The sequence below is a fragment of the Hyla sarda genome, chromosome 1 (genome assembly GCF_029499605.1).
Source record: "Hyla sarda isolate aHylSar1 chromosome 1, aHylSar1.hap1, whole genome shotgun sequence".
NCBI classification, from domain to species: domain Eukaryota; kingdom Metazoa; phylum Chordata; class Amphibia; order Anura; family Hylidae; genus Hyla; species Hyla sarda.
Genome location: NC_079189.1, coordinates 471,397,928 through 471,421,679, shown reverse-complemented (window position 1 = coordinate 471,421,679; position 23,752 = coordinate 471,397,928). Strand labels below are relative to the sequence as shown.

At 45.5% G+C, this 23,752-nt stretch overlaps 1 protein-coding gene across 2 annotated transcripts in view; it reads right to left on the bottom strand.

The window, feature by feature from the left end:
* The window catches only part of FBXW8 (F-box and WD repeat domain containing 8), a 144,056-nt gene that overhangs the window by 111,000 nt on the left and 9,304 nt on the right, over nucleotides 1-23,752 (bottom strand). For both annotated transcript variants that reach the window (XM_056536853.1, XM_056536843.1), the window contains exon 2: nucleotides 5,497-5,601. In XM_056536853.1, coding sequence (XP_056392828.1) covers nucleotides 5,497-5,601 — 105 coding nt within the window. The remainder of the gene's footprint in view (nucleotides 1-5,496; nucleotides 5,602-23,752) is intronic.

The window sequence follows — 23,752 nt, the reverse complement described above, 5'->3', positions numbered from 1 at the left end:
CCACAGATAACCACCCGGGAGGAAGAGAAGAAAGGCATTGAAAATGGAAAAGGATGCAATTTTGTAGGGTGTGAGGACTGAAGTGTGATTAAGCCTAAAAGGATCCCTGCCATCTCTTTGCTTTACTGTTTTTTCGAGAGAGAAATTTGGCGAGATAGCTAACTAAGCAGGCAGGTCCCCTCCAAGGCCACTAGTACAGCTTAGGATGCCAACTCCTTAAAACTGGCCCAGTCTTTCTGAGCTCCCAAGGCCCCTTCATCTGAAATCTCTTGTAGTAAACACTCAAAAAGCAGCAGGGCATTCAGCTGAACAGAAGCGCTTTCAGCTTCTGATAAATATATCGGAAAAAAAAAAAAAGACAAACCGAGAGAGAAACAATGTTTTTGTGCTGGTCTTTCGTGTTGCTACTTTATTATTTGTTGTATGAAAAGCAGCACGAAGATACATTTTTCTAAAACAAGATTGAAAAAAAAAAAAGAATTCTATTGCAGCGACTAAATACCGAGCAGCGGCAGAAAGCATACAACTTGTCTGGTACCTGAGCGCTTAGAAACCCTGAATGGCTTTGATTCTGCAGTTTGACGGCATTATAATACTATTATAACCATTCAGTGGATATTGTAATACTATGAAAACATTTTAATCAGTAAGGTAAATAATCAAATGTTATCGTTTCAAGGACAGCGGTCTAATGATTGTGGGCACGGTAGGAAGACAGTTGGGTGGCACCACTATAATAGCGACTTTATCAAAAATACATGCCCTTCAATCACTGATCGCAGGAGAGGGAAAAAATTATTCGGGGGTGCACATGACAGAAACAACATTAACAAGTTAAACGAAAAAATGTAGAAAAAAATGTCAATAGCACTCTAAAACTTCATCTTTTTAAAGCGTACCCATCAAATCCAACAAAAAAAACATTTTTTTAATATATCACTCAGAACCTAATTTATTTATTTTTTTATTACACTTTTAATTTAGCTCACTAGTCCGAATGTCTCTCAAATGGAGGGGGCGTGGCCTCACTGTGCAGGTCTCCGCCCCCTCCCTCAGTATGCTGTCTACTCACATCTCCCCTAGCATTAGCAAAACTATAACTCTCAGCTTGTCCTCACTGACAGTAGCGGGACACAAGCTGACAGCGGGAGGGATTTTTCCTCCAGGTGTGAGCCCTCCGCTCACAGCTGTCAATCAAGGAAGTGTGTCCATGATGCCTGGATACAGCAGGACTGGTATGTGTCCAAGCAGGCAGGGGGGGGGGGGGGGGGACAGTTGCTTGACTGTCTTTTTCAGTATAAAATACTGAAAATTTTCTAATGAAAGCAATTGCATTGGTTTTGCATGCTTTACAACATATCAAACGTTTCTGTATCTGACAGTGCCCATTTAATTCAATCACATTAAAATTCGGCGTCCTGACAGAGAGAGTAGGTCTGGGAAGTCGCAGCAGCAGCGCTGCGCGGTAAGGATCCAGGCAACAGTTTTGTGGTCAAACACACGCTTCGGGTGCGGGTGTTTAACCACCAAACTGTTGCCTGGATCCTTACCGCACAGCGCTACTGGGACTTCCCAGGCCTACTATCTCTCCGTCAGGACGCCAAATTTTAACGTGATTTAAATGGGCACTGTCAGATACAAAAACTTTTGATATGTTGTAAAGCATGCAAAACCAGTTTTAGGATGAGTGCTATTGACATTGATATGTTGCAATGGCATTTCTATGCAAAGCTATACATTTATTCGTTCCAATGACAGGTCGGGACACAAATATATGTTTATTAAGGTAGCTAAAATGTATCAGTGACTGGTCTAGATAACCATACATGGTTATTATCATATAATGTAATTTATATATATGATATGTATCATTATGTATACACTGGGAAGTCATTAAATAAAAATCACCCATCTAATACTGTGTTGGCTTCCCTCATATCAATAAAAATTGTGGTGCCGGGTACCAAGTGGTTAGTAGCAGATCCTTTAAAAGGCCTTTAACATGCTTTGAAAAATCCAGGCAGCAGCATCCACTGATCACCACCACTGTACTGAATTATTGACTTTTCATTCTGAGGCCCCGTTGTTCACTAGCTGTTAGTCCCAGAGACTGATACACAAATGACAAGGTTAACTGAGTGGTCTCGGCCATTTAGTTCCCAATGGGGAGAGCGCAAAGATCCACGCTCCACCGAGAACTGACCATTGCTAATTGCCCACTTGACAGTCCAAAGGCTTATTGCTAAGACAGTTACCACTGCTCAGTGGTGATCGATGTGTATGGTCATATGTCCCCTCATCTGCCACTATCTTACTGACAGGAGCACTATATGGACAGCATTGGAGAATGGGCAAATGAGGGAGAGAGGCTTCAAATCTCATTACAACTGTACTAAAGTATGTATAAGTAAGCGGTATATTCTTAAAATGATTGTGCTTTACCTGACAACACAAAGAGAATGGCCAACTGCTTTAGGGTACGTACACACATATGCAGATTTGATGCGCAGGATTTTCTGCTGCAGATTTCAATGTAAACTAAATGACTGAGCGCAGCTTCTAATCTGCAGTTACAAATCCTGTGCATCAAATCTGTGCAGGATCCTGTACGTGTGAATGTACCCTTAAAAGGAATCTGTCGCTAGGTTTATTCTGCCCTCTCTGAAGGCAGCATAAACTAGTGACAGAGATACTGATGTATTTCTCTTGTATTTTGTCATGGTACCGCACCACTCTCCCTGCCCACTAGCCACTGACAGCTGTCTGCCTATACACATTAAATGGGTGTCTTTTGGAGTTGGTATCTGCTGGTAGTGTACAGTTTTAAAAGGGTCTCTTTAAACTGATCTCAGGGGTAACAGGCCTCTCTGTCAATCATCTGCTGAGGCGGGATATATATGCAGCCCATTACTGACGAACCAGGCCGTCACTCCCGAGACCAGTTTGTATCAGAAGGTGGGATTGGAGTGCTCCAAGGTAAGAGATGGGCCCCATTCTGGAGATCACAAGGGGTCCCAGTGGTTGGACCCTGTGGATTTAGACACCTATCCCCTATTGGGTGGCTGGTTTACACATTTTGGCCTCTAACCTGTACAATAACTATGTCACTAGGTATTACCTGAAAAAATGTATAACCTTCACTGTGTGACTGTATATGGGGTGTCTAAGCAATTTCTTATTTATATTGGTATTCATGTTTAACACCATATGTATTTATATGTATACCATATTAGTAAATATTTTTGCAACCGATAAAATCCTACTCAAAGCTTAGCAATATTTATCTTTTCTCATTTTATTTATACTGTTGGATGTAGTGGGGGTACACTTTCCTTAAGTCTGGGCTTGATTAAAACCAATGTATAGGTGTATAAAAAAATATACATGCTTATATAAATATATATCTATAGAATAATGTAGATCCAGTGAATTAGATTAAATTAAAACAATTTATCAATACAACAATAGTGATATTCCTTGTGGTGTCCTTTGTAGGGCCCTTACATCGGACTTACCACGATAAGACTGGTAGTAAATGTACATAAAAAATAAAATAAAAATAAAATAGGCATAAAATTAGGTATCCCTAGGTGCTGGTATCCCAGTTAGGCAAATAATAGGTAGCGCTATAGGTGCATGCACGGGGGTTGTGCTATGCCGGGTGGAAAACAACGCCTTATGATTTGAGCAGCGATGTCTCTGTGTGGCTCGTATCTGATAGAGATATTGCACGTGGCAGCGTGCCGGTAAGTGAGTGAATTCAGTGCGCTCTGCGGCCCTGGAGATTCCTTATATGTGTCCCACTCTACCCTGATGGCACAGGGATAGAGATTAGTCAGTTATTTGTAATCCTGTGGGTGCATGAAGCTGCGCTCAGCGGCGCTGGAGACCCCTCAAATGTGGACCACTCTACCCCGGCGGCATGGGGAAAGTTTGAGTGGGTTTAGGGGTTTGGCACACTGTGCCTCTTACCAGCAATGTCCTGGAGCGAGGTTACCAGGCATAGGTTTTCACCGGGGAGACGTCTGCTGGCAGGCAGGATACGTGCAATCCCGGGAGCGTGCTCTGATATAGTTTTTGCAGTCCGATGGATGATGTCGAATTTGCCAATACTGGGGTACAGGTGGTGGAGGCTAGACGTGTTTCGAGGTATTCATCTACCTCTTTTTCAATAGCAATCTACTATTTTTGTGAGGATGAAAAGGTGTTCAATCCAAGGAACTACAAGCAATCTGCCCAGCATTTCAATGTGATCTATGTGAAGTGCTTAGTGTCCTTATCCTATGACTAATCTATATATACCCCTGCTGCTGTTTAATTTATTACATTCATTCCTTTTTTGTAGGTTAATGTGCATTTCTCCTTCCTGTATATTATGTTGTGATCCCCTGATGAACCGTTGTATGACATCAGATATACGGGTAAACGCGTTGGGATTTGTGGGTGTTTACATCAGGAGAATGTTGTTTACTTAGTATAATATCGTCATTATTCACCTGAAGAATTACATATTTTTCTAATAATATTTTTGGATAATAGTGTAATAGGGTTTTAAAGTTGTTTAAAATAAAGTAATATTTTTAGCTATTGCTGTGAATTGTTTTTTTTTTGTTAAAGATAGCAATTGACACTGTAGTGTCATTTTTGTCAATGATACTACAGAGGAAAAGCCAACTACAGAGGGCTCCTCTACAGTGGGAAGATGCCAACAGTGGTTCCTACCTACAAGAGGTAAGCTAACTATAGTGAGAAAGCTACTTAAGGGCTAAGCTAACTACAAGGGGTTCATATATACTAGGGGAAAGCAACATACATGGAGCAAGCTAACTACAGAGGGCCATGTATAATTAAAGCAAGTTAACTAAAGGAGGACAAGCTAATTACAGGGAGACCTATATACAGATGCAAGCTAACTACAAAAGTAATGCTAACTACAGGAGGTCCCTATATACAGGGGAAAGATACCTGCAGGGGGAAAGATACCTGCAGGGTACAAACTAACTACTGGGGTTCCCTATATACAGGAGATAACTACCTACAGGGGACAAGCTACCTACAGCAGGAAATCTATATGGGGTCAAAAAAGAGGCAAACAACATATGAGGTGAGGCTGTGCCCCTCGGTATAAAAAAAACCAAAGGTGCCCCAAGTTTAGAAAAGGTTGACTATTGCCCACACAGGGGTGTATGTGTTATAAAGGTTTTTTCTATAATTGACTCTGAATATAATATAGGCTGAATGCACTGGCCTAACCCCACTTCATGCGGTCCATTTAAGTGTCTGTTACAGGAACCAGCTGAACAGCACAAACAGCCAATTCACTGGAAGTCAGACCCCCAGTGGCTGAAATGTTAGATATATTTTGAAGGGGTAAGACATCAAAAGACAATAAAATAGAGATTTTCTTGTAAGCACTGCTGCCATCAGACATTATGTAAAAAGTTAGTTTCCATTTAAAGAAAATCTGAAAAATCCATATAAAAAAAATTTACATACCTGTGCACATCTTCCAAGCTCTTTCCTGTCCAAATACTGAAAGATTTGTAAGGCAATTTCATATGGCAACTGAACATCAAAGAATGGTATCTCATTTATTTCATTCTGGAAAAAACAAAAATTCCATTAAAAAAGTAAATGAAAATTGGTTGAATGTCCATTGTTTCCACTGTGAAGTCTTTATCAGCATCCCATAGAAGATTTTATTACCATAAATGCAAAAAAACTGTGTGAACCCTTTTACTGCCTGTAAATATTACCTTCTTACACACAGGACCCAATAAAGCGGGTGTCTTATGGAATAAAAAAAAAAAATAAAATAAATTTGTATGCCTCTATATGAAATTAGAGATACTCAGTTCTAATTTAAAAATACCACATACAAAAAAGCACTGTAATATAGCCATTGTGGCATCACATCTTAGTTAAATTGATCAAAATGCTGACTTGTGTATATGAAAACAACCACAAGGATAGTAAAGGATATAAAGACAGCACAGTGGATGTCTTCCAATTGTTTAGTAATATATACATTCATTTATATATTTATATATATATTACTACATATTATTTGAACCTGGAAAACTCTTACAGGGAAAAGAAAAACAAACTATAAAAAGTTTTAATATAATGCTGAGACTGCAACAACTTCTTGGGGAAAAAAAAAAAAAAGAAAAAGCCGCAGCATCTGGGAGCATTGTCTGTCATTGTTATTTAATAGGGAAGTATAGCCTTCAGTTCATCTGCCTCATCTCACTTCTAGCACGTCTCCTTTTCTGATCATATACCAGATGACATCCTCCGCTAATCTCTCCAGTCTAGTCTTCTGCAAGATGCTTTTTTCTGACTAAAGAGTCTGTAGTAAAACAATGATTCTTTCATAAGTCACTCCAGTTACTTTTAGAAAGGGATTTACAAAAGATCTATTATTCATTCAAATATGTTGATATTTTGTGTTTTGTTTCAGTGCAGCTGCCTCCCCCTAAATAGTTATTTTCTCCGCATAAAAAGACTTCAACAATAAGAAGTGAGTGCATATAGCACTGCCACCACTACAATATACAGTATGTATACGGAACTGGTTTACAGTCAATGGCACCATCACCATATGAGCACTGTAGAAGTCTGTAAGCATAAGAATCGTTGGCTCTCAACACTACCATCACCCTTCCTCAGTGGCGGGCTATCTAAGAGAGGGCCTCTAAGGCTTCAATATGTACGGCTTATAAAGAAACCCAGTATAAATTAATTATGGGCTGATATCACACTCCTGAACTGTTGAATAGGTTGAACCGAATCGGTCCTACTGGCCCGTATTAGAGAGATCCGTTCTCTGGAATTCTTGACTGCCTCCCTCAATAATTCCATTCCCTTATTTCTTTCGGTCTGGGAGCCCTGGGACCGCTTTACTGATAGGCAGCCGCCTTGATTCTTTCTTTTTCCTTCCTTTCCTTTTTCCTCTTTCTTTACTTTTTTCTTTCCTCCCCCTTTCCACCCTGTCTTATGTGGTTGTGGTGTGTCTGTTTTGGTGTGTCTACCGTTTGTCTCCCCTCCCTCTTCCTTTCCCTTGTATGTGGTTTTTGTCAACTTTATGTTTGAGAATGATGTTGAGTGGTAACACACTTGTTTAGGCTATTTAAGTGCTACTGTGGTTGTCCTAGGTATGCAATATTGTGGTACCGGAGGCCTTCCGCGAATCTACCTCACCTAACACTAACCATTTATTTACCTATCACACTGTTACAAAATATCTCACAAGGGAGAGTAGTAAAAGGGAAACTATACTATATATAGTTATAGGGTAACTATATATAGTGAGTGGCTCCACATAATATAGGTTAATATCATGTGTCCTACCATGCCTGGATGTAACAGTTTATAAAAGACAAGACAAGAGTCCATCAAGTTCAACCTAAAACCCTACTGTGTTGGTCAAGAGGAAATAAAAAAAACATGAGTCTGATGCCAAATGCCCCATGACAGAGGAAAGATTCCTTCCCAACTCCAATAAGACAACATAATAAATCTTCAGATCAATGTTCTTCCCACATAAATCTAGTTTCCATAACTTATAATATTTTATTTTTCCAAAAAACATCCAGGCCCCCCTTTATCTCGCTTATTAAGACACCACAATATCATGTGGCAGAGAGTTCCATAGTCTCACTGCTCTTACAGTAAAAAATACTCATCGGTGATGATGGTGATCTATGTCTATAAGGTCTTGTCCACACGGTCACTTGCAGCAGTACTATTGTTTTCAATTGGATTCTGCTGCTATGTGCACACTGTGGAATTCTGCTAGTAGAACGGACATCCACCAAATAATTAAGTTGTTTGTGGTCATGGCTCCAAGAGCCTAGAGTGGGACCTGTACAAATTGTATAATACTGACCGTACTTACCGACCTGGAAACAGGAGACCATCTAGAGGACCTAAGAGGGAAAACTAGCGGATGAGGTGTGCCCAATTACCGCGACCGTGGGTATGCCTGATAGAGGGCATACCCTAATGGGAATTATGAGAAATGAGGGAGGGCTGGGTGGGTGACGCCAACGTAACACACGCCCCCAGATGTGGGAGAGGGGTGATTATATACCCCACGCCACTCCCACAAATAAAGCCAATTAGGCTTAACACTTGTGGTCATGGCTCCAAGAGCCTAGAGTGGGACCTGTACAAATTGTATAATACTGACCGTACTTACCGACCTGGAAACAGGAGACCATCTAGAGGACCTAAGAGGGAAAACTAGCGGATGAGGTGTGCCCAATTACCGCGACCGTGGGTATGCCTGATAGAGGGCAAAGAGTCGGAGGTAGGGTACAACTGAGTTTTATTTGATTTACAGAGCCAACACTTTAAACACCCCCGCCATCTCGGTGGACGGGTCAGGGACGTAGCGCTCGAAGCAGCCAGAATTCCAGCGCCCCAACTTCTTGATGACGTGTGCAGGGGCATTGTGTTTAGACGCTGCAGAGGCTGCTCCGATCCTAAACGAGTGACCTGAAATGCCACTAGGCTCGTGTCCCAGGACTCTGACAAGGGACCGCACGTGTTTGGTGAACTGTGAAGAGGAGAGTGCTGACCCATTGACCGGCAGAAGAGGGCTGTCCGCTGGCTGTCCAGGGAACGTGGAAAGGAGTTGTGTGAGGGCCAGGACCGGACACCATTGGTGAAAAGTGGGAAAATAGCGTATGGTTGCTCCCCATCTACAGGTTTTGGTGGAAGACAGAGTGAGTGCAAACCCTGCCCCGTGCGGTGATAGTTGGCTCAGGAGAGGACCCCGTGACCTTTGACCACAGCGTGTGAACTCCCCCGGCCTCAAGAATCCGTAGAAGGCCAAGTAGATCGCTGCTTTGATGACAGTGCTGAGTCTGGGACCAAACGGGTGAGTGTCCAGGAGTGAGGACATGGATCGGAAAAGGTCGCCAGTGACTGGTGCACGGGAGGGTGGTTTGGGATGTGACAGGACAAGGATGCCTTTGAGTGCCGCCTTAATAGGGTTAGTGGACAGTAGAGAAAGTGCGTCGGGATGTGAGAAGGATCTATGGTGTTGTAACCCTGCTAAGTGAAGCTTGATGGTGTTGTGGGAGAGGTGAAGAGAAGAATGGCAGAAACCGACATAAGCAAGAGAGGAACGAACCGAAATTGTGGCAGGGAGACCTTGTTTGTGCATGAACGTGGAAAAAGAGGCTAGAGCTGCGTCATACGCCCGTTTGGTGCTGGGTGCAAGGGACTGTCTGATTAAAGAATTTGCCACAGTGATGAAGTCTGTTAGTCCATCTGGAGAGACTGTGTTGAGGGAACTGGGACCCCGACGATGTCTGCTTCTGGGTGTACCTGAAAGAACAGCTTCATGTTACCTCGTGACAGAGCATCAGCTGCTGTGTTTTTAGTACCCTCAATGTGCTCAACACAAAAGTGAAAATTGTGCTGAAGAGCGATCAAGACAAATTTCCTGACAAAACGCATGATATGCGGGGACTTAGAACGCCCTTTCCTTAAGATGTCTACTGTGGCCATGTTATCGCATCTGAAGCGGACAGTGGAGTTGACCCACGAATCACCCCATACGGCAGCGGCTGCTACTATTGGATAGATCTCGAATAAGGCCGAAGTTTCGTGAAAATTCGGGATAAGCAGTATGTCCTGTGGCCAAGGACTGGCCAGCCAGTGTGCGCCATGGAGAACGGCGAAACCGACGGCTGAGGCGTCAGAAACCACGGAGGGGGATCTTTCCGTGGCTGCGGGGACAAAGAGCGAGATTCCGTTCCAGTTATTCAGGAAGTGACCCCACATGGCCAGGTCTGACATTGCCTCGCTGTCAATTCGAATGACATGCCTCTGCCTGGAAACTGAAGGAAGTAAGTCCAGGAGTCTGGATATGAATGACCTACCTTGCGGAATGATCCTCATCGCAAAGGCCATCATGCCTAGGAGGCTTTGGAGCTCCACCCTGGATACTGTGTGGCACTTTGTAATTTTCTGGATAACCTCACGGATCCTAGCCAGTTTCTCCTGGGGAAGCCTGGCTTGCATTTCCTCTGTGTCTAAGATGATGCCTAGGAAGGTGAGCTGAGTGGACGGGCCTTCGGTCTTATGGGGTGCGATTGGGAACCCAACTTCCTTGAACAGCCTCAGCAGTGACCTGAGATTGGAGGGACTGTGACCAGGGTGTTCCAGCAACAGGAAGTCGTCCAGATAGTGGATAGTGTAGTGACAGTTGGAGACATGTTGTAAGGCCCAGTGTAAGGCCGTGGCTAGTTGATCAAAAAGCCAGGGGCTACTTTTGGCTCCAAAGGTGAGTTTAGTGGCAAAGTAATACTTGCCTGCCCATTTTACGCCATGCCACTGCCACAGGTCTTGCTTGATGGGGAGAAGTTTGAAGGCATCGGTAATGTCAGCTTTGGAGAGCCACGTGCCCCTGCCCAGCTGTAGTATGGCCTGTATGGCTTGATCGATAGTGGAATATTTCATACTGAACTGATCGGAAGGGATCAGTGCATTGATGCTAGGGATGTTAGAAGAGTAAGGCGCGGAGAGGTCATAGATTAACCTTCTTTTATTAGAAAACTTCCCGATGGCTAGCCCCAACGGACTAACCCTCCAGAAAGAAAAAGGGGGGTACATCAAAGGGGCCGATCATAAAGCCTTTCAGAAGTTCGGTTTGTATTAGTTCTGACACTACCGTGGGTTCAGCGAGTGCTGACTGTAGGTTAAGGCATTCATGCGTGCTTTGAGGCAACGCGACCAACCCTGTGTGAAAGCCTTCGCGAAACCCCCCAACTAACCATCTGACCCAGCAGGGATCAGGGTGGCTGGCTAGAATGCGGGCCAGGGCGTCAACCCGCACCACGCCTAGTCACGCCTGGTTGCCTTTTTGAGAACAGATGGAGCTGGGGTGGGCCCGGAAACAGAGAAAACACACATGGAGAAGCTTGCAGTTGCTGTAGGTGCATGCAGAGAGGTTGAAATTGTTACATATCTGAGTCTTGCCCAAAAACCTGACCGGCCTACCTAGCCTGTCTAGAGCAGGAGAGTTCCTCTGACTGGGGCCTATGGAGATATTTTGGCTCCTGTTGGTGCTTGTATCTGCCTGATCTTTGCTCAGGGGGCACCAATTAGTGGTGTGTGCAGTGACCCCGCACCAACTGCAGGAGGGGGCTTTTAGACCTGCGAAATGCTCGCAGTAAAGTTCAGTGTCAACGGCTCCCCAGTTGGTCGTGTAATTGAATTGCTCGAAAGAAGCAGCTGCCTTAGCAGCAAAAGATTTGTGGTACTCGTAGAAAGTGGACCCTCCGTGTTTGTACGCCATTTGTGCGATCTTGTGGAGGTACAAATCAAGTTCCTCCCTGCGACTGGGACTAACTGAGCAAATGACGTCTCTATATAGCCCAAAGGCTATGACAAACTCGTTAATTGTTAGTTTCCTGTTAAGCCTGGCATCTTTGCTTTTGAAGGTGACAGCGAGATCGCCACAGGCAACGGTTTTGGTGTCATTGATGTCCGTGGTGGCTATCAGCAGAAGAGCCAAGTTGACATTCTTGCCCTCCAGAATGTCTTTTTTAATTGCTGCTGGGATAAAGTGTGCGGGTGTAACATTCGGGGGAGGCTGAAGCATACCTGAAGGCGGAGCCTGAGAGGTAGAAGCAACAGGAACAGCGGGGCCTGGGGCTGTGTCCGTGACCCTGGCGCGTTCCATGTCCTCTAGTCTATCCTGTAGCCCGGACACTGATGTGAGCACCTGGCTCATCATGGTGTGGAGCTGTGAAAGTGAAGCACTGGACGCTTGGTCCGATGCTGCTGCCTGCCTCGTCGGGGGGGCCGGGTCTGTGCCCAGCAGGTTGAACAGCTCCCCTTTCTTGGCTGAGGCCGGAAAGGGGGTGCCCCTCCTCCTGAGTTCCTGCATCAGTTTGGGGATTGTCCAGGTACGGTAGGAGGACACGCTACCCCGGTCCGAAGCTCTTGCTGGGGTCTCGGGGACGGAGAGGGTGTCCTCAATGTCAGAGGGTTGCGACATGCTGCGTCGGAACCTGTCCAGGCCAGTAACGGGTGCCGGTAGACAAAGTTGGATGCTAGTGAGAACAGGGATGGTACCTGAACAGCTCTGGCTGCTATCTTATAACACTGACCTGCTGTATCCTGAGTTGTGGGAATAGAGGGAGCCTGAATAGGCACGACCCGGCTCACGGCTGAGGGGATACACAGAGACAGACAACAAATAAGTGAAAATGGGTGTCAGCTGAGTGCCTGACGTGATGAGTGCGTGACGTGGTGGGCTAAAATGAGTTTCCCCCCCCTTTTTTTTTTTTTTTTTTTTTTTTAGGGTGTGTCAGTTAACGGATGACCCAGTGTTCGTGTGTGTCGAGTTGCGTTGTGCTGAAGCAAGTCAGGAACAACGGGCTACACCAAGGCCCCCACTGATGCCAACGGCCCAGGCTGAACAGGGGAGTCGGCCGCCCGAGGCCCTGGGCCGCGTCAGCGGCGGGTCCAGTGCGTGAAATGTGTTGGCCAAAATGATTGAATGTCGTGCGGAAGTGAGAACTGATGGCTATGTGAGAAGAAGTGAAATCAGTATATATATTTTTTTTTTTATATACCTCGAGCTGAAAGCTGAAAGGCGAAGCCACTTGTGGGGCTTAGGAACGACAGTGGAACCTGAAGGGTAAGACAAATACTAGAGTCATTAATGTTGAGGGACAGCATGTGCCTGGCCATAGGGCTGGTTCCCCCCTTCTTCTTCTTGGTGCCCCCTCTGTTTTTTTTTTTTTTTTTGAGAAGGGAGGGGGGGGGGGGGCAGGCGTGGCATGGTGGCCGAACCTGGGTGATGCCGATGCTCACGGCCCGACAGCCCAGACCCCAGACGCCTCCCCCCCTCGCGGCACCCGACCATGCCTAAGCACGCCGGGAGCCAGCAAAAAAAAAAAAGGGGGGGGGGAGCGCCCGGACCCGGCTGTGGGATGGCACCCTGCGAACGTCCCGGCCGGCCCCCATGACAGGGATGGTGTGACTCCGGGGAGTGGCGCTGCCCCCCTCAACGGCGGGGGGGCCACACCCCGCAGCCCATGTCGCCGCAGAGCTGGGTGCAGGAACGGAGCCCCCCCCCCGGCCCAGGGAGCAGGGCCCCCCCTCCCCCGTGGCGACGCGGCGCCGGGTGATGACGTGGGACGCCGGGCCGCGAAGCGCCGCCCCCCCCCCGGCCGCCTCGCGGCACCGGCCGGAGCGGGGAGCGGGCCCGGCGAGCACGCGTACTCTCGCCCTCTGGATTGTGGGAAGGAGTAGCCGGAAGCGATGCCGACCGCCGGGGCGAATGGGGACCCCGCCCCCCGCAGCCCCGCGCCGCAATCTGGAGCGTGGGACGGGATCCCCGAGCCCGGCAGCAGGCGCAACTCCACTCCCTCGGGACCGGGAACCGGGCGGGCCAGGTGAGCGGTGGGGGAACACGGGAAGGGGAAACATGCAAGAAAACAGGGTACCAAAAACCTAGGGGAGCGCGAGGAGGCAAGCGACCCAGCTGGGGGTGAGCCCGCTCCGGCACTACGAACCCGGGCTGAACAACATAGAGCCACACTGGCACTTACCTAACCAACCTCTGTGAGGACGGGGGATAGAACCGTTACACACTACCAACGACACTCCAGGGGGGGGGGGGGGGGGACGTATGCACTAACACGGTAGACTACTAGAGAACTACCGCCAACGTAACACACGCCCCCAGATGTGGGAGAGGGGTGATTATATACCCCACGCCACTCCCACAAATAAAGCCAATTAGGCTTAACACTTAATCGTTGGGCAAAATTCCACTGGACCGTCTATGGAGACGGCACACGTCCGTGTAGTCCTACCATACAATGATTTCGGTGGCACCACTCCAGACAGGATTCAGTAGTGTGGATGCGGCATAAATGTGGAGAATTTTTTTTTTTTATAAATGTCACAAACAGAAGGTAAATGAGGCTAAAGTGGTCACTTGGGCATACGGAATGCTGAACTAGTCACAGCACCTCGAAATCTGAATATGGCAAAATAACAGACCCACATAATAAAGTAATTTATACTACACAGTGAGCTCTAAAACTAAACCTGAGAAGCAAAGACACAATTGCTGTGTTTTTAAACTTTAGAATACATTATATAATACGTGAAATACTACCAATAAAAAATATAAAAAAGCTCTCATATTGCAATGTCAGCAAAAACTGTCTGGCTTTTGCAAGGTGATGATCAAAAAAAAATGCCCTCACCAAAGATTGGTGTTAGGAAAGAGGTTAAAGGGGTACTCCGCCACCTAGAAGCTTTGGAGGGGGTGTGACGGCCGCCACGCTCCCTCCCATAGACTTGCATTGAGGGGGCAGGGCGTGACATCACAAGGGGGTAGGGATGTGAAGTCACGATCCTCCGGCCCCTGCATTGCCAGTCATCAGGCCCGAAGCGAAGCTCACTCCGTGTATCAGATAACAGGTGGGTGTTGCAGGAGAGATTGCGGGGGTTCCCAGCGGTGGGACCCCCGCAATCAGGCATCTTATCCCCTATCCTTTGGATAGGGGATAGATGTCTAGCGGTGGATTACCCCTTTTAATGAAGCCATCACAGCTGACAACTAATAAAGCATATGAAAGGGCTCACAATCTGGACTGTCTTGAAGTTGGTGCAGAAGCTTTTTCCTTCGACACTGCAGACTCTTTCTAGATGTACTAAATAAAAAGGACGGTCACTTATTTTTTTTCTTTAGCAAAATACCTCCTGTCTCACACTGACAAAATACTGCCTCTCAGGAGTTGCAGGTCCAGTTCATACTATTTCATATCTCAGAGACCTTTTTAAAAAGAAAAGACGCAATCTGAATGATTGCTATAGGCAACTGCACCACATGAAGATTTTGCAAGGAATTTGCATAAGCAGCCTCCCATTGATTTCAATAAGAGTTCCACTGCACAGTTCACATGTCAGTTTATAATGCTTTTCTATCGTTTTTTTCTCTGGTCGCTTAAGAACCTGGAAGTTCCTGAAGGGAGAGTTTTTCTTTTTTTTCCCCAGGGGGTTGAAGAGGGGTGGGGGGTGTTAGTATGGAGTATGTGATTATATGCTGGGAGAAGGCCCAAGAAATGCTTGTGCAGGGTCCAATCATAATTATAGGGCGGTCCTGCTAAACTTTGACACAAAGGAGGTAATATGTAAAATCTCTTGCACCAGAAAAGAAGTGTCATGTGCACCAAAATGCAAAAGCGGAAAAACGAATGGGATTCTGGGCACAGCCTGACAGTCTTTGAACAGTCTAATTATAAGATAGATTTTTAAAGGGGTACTCCGCTGCTCAGCGTTTGGAACAATGCTGGAGCTGATGCCGGGAGCTCGTTACATCATAGCCCCGCCCTCTCAATGCAAGTCTATGGGAGGGGGCGTGGCGGCTGCCACGCCCCCTCCCATAGACTTGCATTGAAGGGGCGGAGTGGGCCGTCATTAGGGGCGGGGCTATGACGTCACGAGCTCCCGGGTCCATCGTTTGGAACAGTTTGTTCAAAAGCTGAGCAGCGGAGTACCCCTTTAATGCAGTGTAGACAAACTGTGGTGAAAAAAGGGGCGCATGTTAAACCACATTGTAGATGCCATGGAAAGTAGAATTATGACATGTTTCTCGTGGCAGTTCATTGGTGTACAGCTTCAATAAGCACATTTTTAGAGGTCCATGCACCACTTTGAATTTTTTGGTGCATTTTTTAAGGCAGAATTCTCAATACTGTCTAACTATTAGGCTATGTTAACACACTGTATTTTTCAGATCATATTTTATGCAAATTGGGTTAAAAATCTTTTTTTTTTAAATAAAAATAAAGAACATGCTAAATATTTTAACTGCCATTACATAAATAAATAAAAAAGTATTTTCATTGACAACTAAGAAACACATCGTTGTCACCTGATTTTACCCATCTTTTTAAACATCAAACCATTTTTTATTTATTTTAAGTATTTATTTATTCAGAATTGTATTCACCGTTTCCTTTTCATGGCAATAATTGCTATAACTTTAGTAAAGATTCCAAAACTCTGACAATCATAGCATAAGTTGGCACAAGCTTCAGTGAGAGGGTTAGCTACGCTACCAGTTAGGTATAGTGCCGCCACACACTACTCCTTATGTGTTGTATGTGGTTCGAAGCAGAGAGCTGACCAACCACAGGTCCCATAAATTAATATGAGATGAGAAATGGCTTGGCCGCTTTGTTTTCAGGTCCTGCTATTCAAACACAGCAAGTGATCTCTCTGCGCAGGCGAACCCCAGCACAGACGTTTGTTATCCATTTAAGAAAGCAAATGGGAGCAGGCTCAAATTAAGGGCTTAATTTATGTAATCAGAGCTTGTTGTCTTGGCGATTAGAAAGCGTCTCCACTGTTAGCTTCCGAGTCTGGCTAAAGGACTCTTCAGTGCTGCCAGGCCAATTACGGGCGCACAGACAAACATCCAAATATTAATTTTAGATTTTAGTTAATGATGTGGCTCTTTGGAAAGTCACATTTGAGAATCTTTTGTCCGCTGAAACATAGAAATCCGCACATGGTACTGGCTAATGTTATGATATTATTAAGAGAATAGTTTTGGCTACTGAAATTACTTGACATTTTGGATTTCTAAATGTTTTGTATACCACCTATACTTACAATTCTGTAGTATAGATGTGTAGTGTCCCTGTACCCAAGCAAATAAAGTTGCTGTGAGGCTGTAAGAAATTAATCTGTATATGAGGGCACTCTAGGTTAAATTACAACATTGTTTTGTGCATAACATTGCATTACGACATATCTCATGTAAAATGCCTGGGCTGCCTGCAAATAAAACAATAGACAGTCACCTCCCATCACTCCCCCAGTGTCCCACTGTCTCTCTTCGCTCCTTCGTCTTCTTCCTGGTCCAGCCGTGATCAGCGCGTCACAGTGCCTGTCAGCAATTCCCCAGCTGCAGCGATGACCCACCTCCACTGGCGATAGGCTGAATGACAGTGTTATGCACTGCGCCTAGGCGACAAATGCCTTGGCTCATGGCATTACACTGCCTCTCAACCTATAGATGGCCAGGGAGAGAGAAGCGGCGCCGACAGCGAGGGGGAGAGAAGGGGTAGCGGCACCCATTGCCGGCGCCGCTGCCACGTTGCCTCCCCCCATCCCCGGTGGCATAATTACCTGAGTCGGGTCCGCGCTGCTCCAGGCCTCCGTCGTGCGTCCCCAGCGTCATTGCTATGCGCTGAACGGCGTGGCGCATGACGTCAGAACGCCGCGCCGTGCATAGCAACGACGCTGGGGACGCACGACGGAGGCCTGGAGCAGCGCGGACCCGACTCAGGTAATTATGCCACCGGGGATGGGGGGAGGCAACGGGGCAGCGGCGCCGGCAATGGGTGCCGCTGCCCCTTCTCTCCCCCTGGCTGTCGGCGCCGCTTCTCTCCCCCTGGCTATCGGCGCCGGCACCGATAGTCAGGGGGACAGAACGGGCAGCGGCGCCGATAACCAGGGGGTGAAAAGGGCCGACAGCAGCGCTCTAGACCCCAGGAAAGGCAGGGGGAGAGAAGCGGGCAGCGACGGCCTCTCTCCCCCTGCCTTTCCTGGGGGTGTATCGGGGTATACACGAGCACACACGCACCCTCATTTTACCATGGATATTTGGGTAAAAAACTTTTTTTACCCAAATATCCTTGTTAAAATGAGGGTGCGTGTTATAGGCCGGTGCGTGGTATACCCCGATAAATACGGTAATGTCTTGTACTTTCATTTTCAAATACCCCGCTGGGAGCCCTGAATGGCCGGCACCGAGTGTCCATTCAAGGCTCCCGGCGGGATTTTTAAACCTTGACTGTGCATACGCACAATTCATTCCCCCCGACACCGTTCATGTTCTAGTGCAATCACAGAGCACAGTGCACAAGGAAAGAAACGGTCCAGCACGGGATTGCAGGTAAAAGCAGCTTCTTCTTTATTGGGTCATATTCCGACAAGACAAGACAACATAGCGGACGCGTTTCGGACCTACACTTGGTCCTTAGTCATGGCATACATGTTTAGTAAAAAAGAGATACATTTATATAAAATACTATGGTCACATGACCATTCATCAATTGGATGATGAGAGACCTGGAAAACAAGGCATGGATCACAAAAAGTACTTCAATTGTACATATAGTTATGCAAAGACAGAAAAAACGCAAAACAGGGCACAGTGGGGACAAGTCAGTCCATTCCCCGCTGCTCATCCCCGTACCCAACAGAGATGAGCAGCGGGAATGGACTGACATGTCCCCGCTGTGCGCTCTGATTGCACTAGAAGAAGAGGAGCATGCAGTCGGGTAACGGCGGCAGGGTAATGGAGAGCAATAACAGCACACAGCAGGGACATGCCAGTCCATTCCCCGTAGCTCAGCTCTGTCGGGTATGAGTTGTACTTTTTATTGGTACTATATTTGCGATGCATGCTGTTAGATCACTTTCATTCTGCTTTTTTGGAGGCAAGATGGCCAACATTAGCAGTTTTTTTTTATATTGTGGCAGTAGAACGAACAATATTGTGGCATTTACCAGAAACTTCATAGCATTATGTGTTTTTTTTTTCACGTTTGGCCTAGACGCGGATAGGGTGACAGCCGCTTCATGCACAAAACAGCTGTCACCATGCCCAAAATCAACAGCTCTGGCATTATGTATTTTTTTTGTGAAAATATAGGGCTTTATTAATTATAATGATGGAGTATACAGTACAGAGCGCCTGACCATGTGCAGGTAATGATGGAGTATACAGTACAGAGCGCCTGACCATGTGCAGGTAATGATGGTGTATACAGTACAGAGCGCCTGACCATGTGCAGGTAATGATGGTGTATACAGTACAGAGCGCCTGACCATGTGCAGGTAATGATGGAGTATACAGTACAGAGCGCCTGACCATGTGCAGGTAATGATGGAGTATACAGTATATAGCTCCTGACCATGTGCAGGTAATGATGGAGTATACAGTATATAGCTCCTGACCAAGTGCAGGTAATGATGGAGTATACAGTATATAGCTCCTGACCATGTGCAGGTAATGATGGAGTATACAGTATATATAGCTCCTGACCATGTGCAGGTAATGATGGAGTATACAGTATATATAGCTCCTGACCATGTGCAGGTAATGATGGAGTATACAGTACAGAGCACTGACCATGTGCAGGTAATGATGGGGTATACAGTATATAGCTCCTGACCATGTGCAGGTAATGATGGACTATACAGTATATATAGCTCCTGACCATGTGCAGGTAATGATGGAGTGTACAGTATATAGCTCCTGACCATGTGCAGGTAATGATGGAGTATACAGTATATAGCTCCTGACCATGTGCAGGTAATGATGGAGTATACAGTATATAGCTCCTGACCATGTGCAGGTAATGATGGAGTATACAGTATATATAGCTCCTGACCATGTGCAGGTAATGATGGAGTATACAGTATATATAGCTCCTGACCATGTGCAGGTAATGATGGAGTATACAGTACAGAGCGCTGACCATGTGCAGGTAATGATGGAGTATACAGTATATAGCTCCTGACCATGTGCAGGTAATGATGGAGTATACAGTATATAGCTCCTGACCAAGTGCAGGTAATGATGGAGTATACAGTACAGAGCGCTGACCATGTGCAGGTAATGATGGAGTATACAGTATATATAGCTCCTGACCATGTGCAGGTAATGATGGAGTATACAGTACAGAGCGCTGACCATGTGCAGGTAACGATGGTGTATACAGTATATAGCTCCTGACCATGTGCAGGTAACGATGGTGTATACAGTATATAGCTCCTGACCATGTGCAGGTAATGATGGAGTATACAGTATATAGCTCCTGACCATGTGCAGGTAATGATGGAGTATACAGTATATAGCTCCTGACCATGTGCAGGTAATGATGGAGTATACAGTATATAGCTCCTGACCATGTGCAGGTAATGATGGAGTATACAGTATATATAGCTCCTGACCATGTGCAGGTAATGATGGAGTATACAGTATATATAGCTCCTGACCATGTGCAGGTAATGATGGAGTATACAGTATATATAGCTCCTGACCATGTGCAGGTAATGATGGAGTATACAGTATATATAGCTCCTGACCATGTGCAGGTAATGATGGAGTATACAGTATATAGCTCCTGACCATGTGCAGGTAATGATGGAGTATACAGTATATAGCTCCTGACCATGTGCAGGTAATGATGGAGTATACAGTATATAGCTCCTGACCATGTGCAGGTAATGATGGAGTATACAGCTCCTGACCATGTGCAGGTAATGATGGAGTATACAGTACAGAGCACTGACCATGTGCAGGTAATGATGGGGTATACAGTATATAGCTCCTGGCCATGTGCAGGTAATGATGGAGTATACAGTATATAGCTCCTGACCATGTGCAGGTAATGATGGAGTATACAGTATATATAGCTCCTGACCATGTGCAGGTAATGATGGAGTATACAGTATATATAGCTCCTGACCATGTGCAGGTAATGATGGAGTATACAGTATATATAGCTCCTGACCATGTGCAGGTAATGATGGAGTATACAGTATATAGCTCCTGACCATGTGCAGGTAATGATGGAGTATACAGTATATAGCTCCTGACCATGTGCAGGTAATGATGGAGTATACAGTACAGAGCACTGACCATGTGCAGGTAATGATGGGGTATACAGTACATAGCTCCTGACCATGTGCAGGTAATGATGGAGTATACAGTATATAGCTCCTGACCATGTGCAGGTAATGATGGGGTATACAGTACATAGCTCCTGACCATGTGCAGGTAATGATGGAGTATACAGTATATAGCTCCTGACCATGTGCAGGTAATGATGGAGTATACAGTATATATAGCTCCTGACCATGTGCAGGTAATGATGGAGTACACAGTATATATAGCTCCTGACCATGTGCAGGTAATGATGGAGTATACAGTACAGGGAGCTGACCATGTGCAGGTAATGATGGAGTATACAGTATATAGCTCCTGACCATGTGCAGGTAATGATGGAGTATACAGTATATAGCTCCTGACCATGTGCAGGTAATGATGGAGTATACAGTATATAGCTCCTGACCATGTGCAGGTAATGATGGAGTATACAGTATATAGCTCCTGACCATGTGCAGGTAATGATGGAGTATACAGTATATAGCTCCTGACCATGTGCAGGTAATGATGGAGTATACAGTATATAGCTCCTGACCATGTGCAGGTAATGATGGAGTATACAGTATATATAGCTCCTGACCATGTGCAGGTAATGATGGAGTATACAGTATATAGCTCCTGACCATGTGCAGGTAATGATGGAGTATACAGTATATATAGCTCCTGACCATGTGCAGGTAATGATGGAGTATACAGTACAGGGCGCTGACCATGTGCAGGTAATGATGGAGTATACAGTATATAGCTCCTGACCATGTGCAGGTAATGATGGAGTATACAGTATATAGCTCCTGACCATGTGCAGGTAATGATGGAGTATACAGTATATAGCTCCTGACCATGTGCAGGTAATGATGGAGTATACAGTATATAGCTCCTGACCAAGTGCAGGTAATGATGGAGTATACAGCTCCTGACCATGTGCAGGTAATGATGGAGTATACAGTATATAGCTCCTGACCATGTGCAGGTAATGATGGAGTATACAGTATATATAGCTCCTGACCATGTGCAGGTAATGATGGAGTATACAGTATATATAGCTCCTGACCATGTGCAGGTAATGATGGAGTATACAGTATATATAGCTCCTGACCATGTGCAGGTAATGATGGAGTATACAGTATATAGCTCCTGACCATGTGCAGGTAATGATGGAGTATACAGTATATAGCTCCTGACCATGTGCAGGTAATGATGGAGTATACAGTATATAGCTCCTGACCATGTGCAGGTAATGATGGAGTATACAGTACAGAGCGCCTGACCATGTGCAGGTAATGATGGAGTATACAGTATATATAGCTCCTGACCATGTGCAGGTAATGATGGAGTATACAGTATATAGCTCCTGACCACGTGCAGGTAATGATGGAGTATACAGTATATAGCTCCTGACCATGTGCCGGTAATGATGGAGTATACAGTATATAGCTCCTGACCATGTGCAGGTAATGATGGAGTATACAGTATATAGCTCCTGACCATGTGCAGGTAATGATGGAGTATACAGTATATATAGCTCCTGACCATGTGCAGGTAATGATGGAGTATACAGTATATATAGCTCCTGACCATGTGCAGGTAATGATGGAGTATACAGTATATAGCTCCTGACCATGTGCAGGTAATGATGGAGTATACAGTACAGAGCACTGACCATGTGCAGGTAATGATGGAGTATACAGTATATAGCTCCTGGCCATGTGCAGGTAATGATGGAGTATACAGTATATAGCTCCTGACCATGTGCAGGTAATGATGGAGTATACAGTATATAGCTCCTGACCATGTGCAGGTAATGATGGAGTATACAGTATATAGCTCCTGACCAAGTGCAGGTAATGATGGAGTATACAGCTCCTGACCATGTGCAGGTAATGATGGAGTATACAGTATATAGCTCCTGACCATGTGCAGGTAATGATGGAGTATACAGTATATATAGCTCCTGACCATGTGCAGGTAATGATGGAGTATACAGTATATATAGCTCCTGACCATGTGCAGGTAATGATGGAGTATACAGTATATATAGCTCCTGACCATGTGCAGGTAATGATGGAGTATACAGTATATAGCTCCTGACCATGTGCAGGTAATGATGGAGTATACAGTATATAGCTCCTGACCATGTGCAGGTAATGATGGAGTATACAGTATATAGCTCCTGACCATGTGCAGGTAATGATGGAGTATACAGTACAGAGCGCCTGACCATGTGCAGGTAATGATGGAGTATACAGTATATATAGCTCCTGACCATGTGCAGGTAATGATGGAGTATACAGTATATAGCTCCTGACCACGTGCAGGTAATGATGGAGTATACAGTATATAGCTCCTGACCATGTGCAGGTAATGATGGAGTATACAGTATATAGCTCCTGACCATGTGCAGGTAATGATGGAGTATACAGTATATAGCTCCTGACCAAGTGCAGGTAATGATGGAGTATACAGCTCCTGACCATGTGCAGGTAATGATGGAGTATACAGTATATAGCTCCTGACCATGTGCAGGTAATGATGGAGTATACAGTATATATAGCTCCTGACCATGTGCAGGTAATGATGGAGTATACAGTATATATAGCTCCTGACCATGTGCAGGTAATGATGGAGTATACAGTATATATAGCTCCTGACCATGTGCAGGTAATGATGGAGTATACAGTATATAGCTCCTGACCATGTGCAGGTAATGATGGAGTATACAGTATATAGCTCCTGACCATGTGCAGGTAATGATGGAGTATACAGTATATAGCTCCTGACCATGTGCAGGTAATGATGGAGTATACAGTACAGAGCGCCTGACCATGTGCAGGTAATGATGGAGTATACAGTATATATAGCTCCTGACCATGTGCAGGTAATGATGGAGTATACAGTATATAGCTCCTGACCACGTGCAGGTAATGATGGAGTATACAGTATATAGCTCCTGACCATGTGCCGGTAATGATGGAGTATACAGTATATAGCTCCTGACCATGTGCAGGTAATGATGGAGTA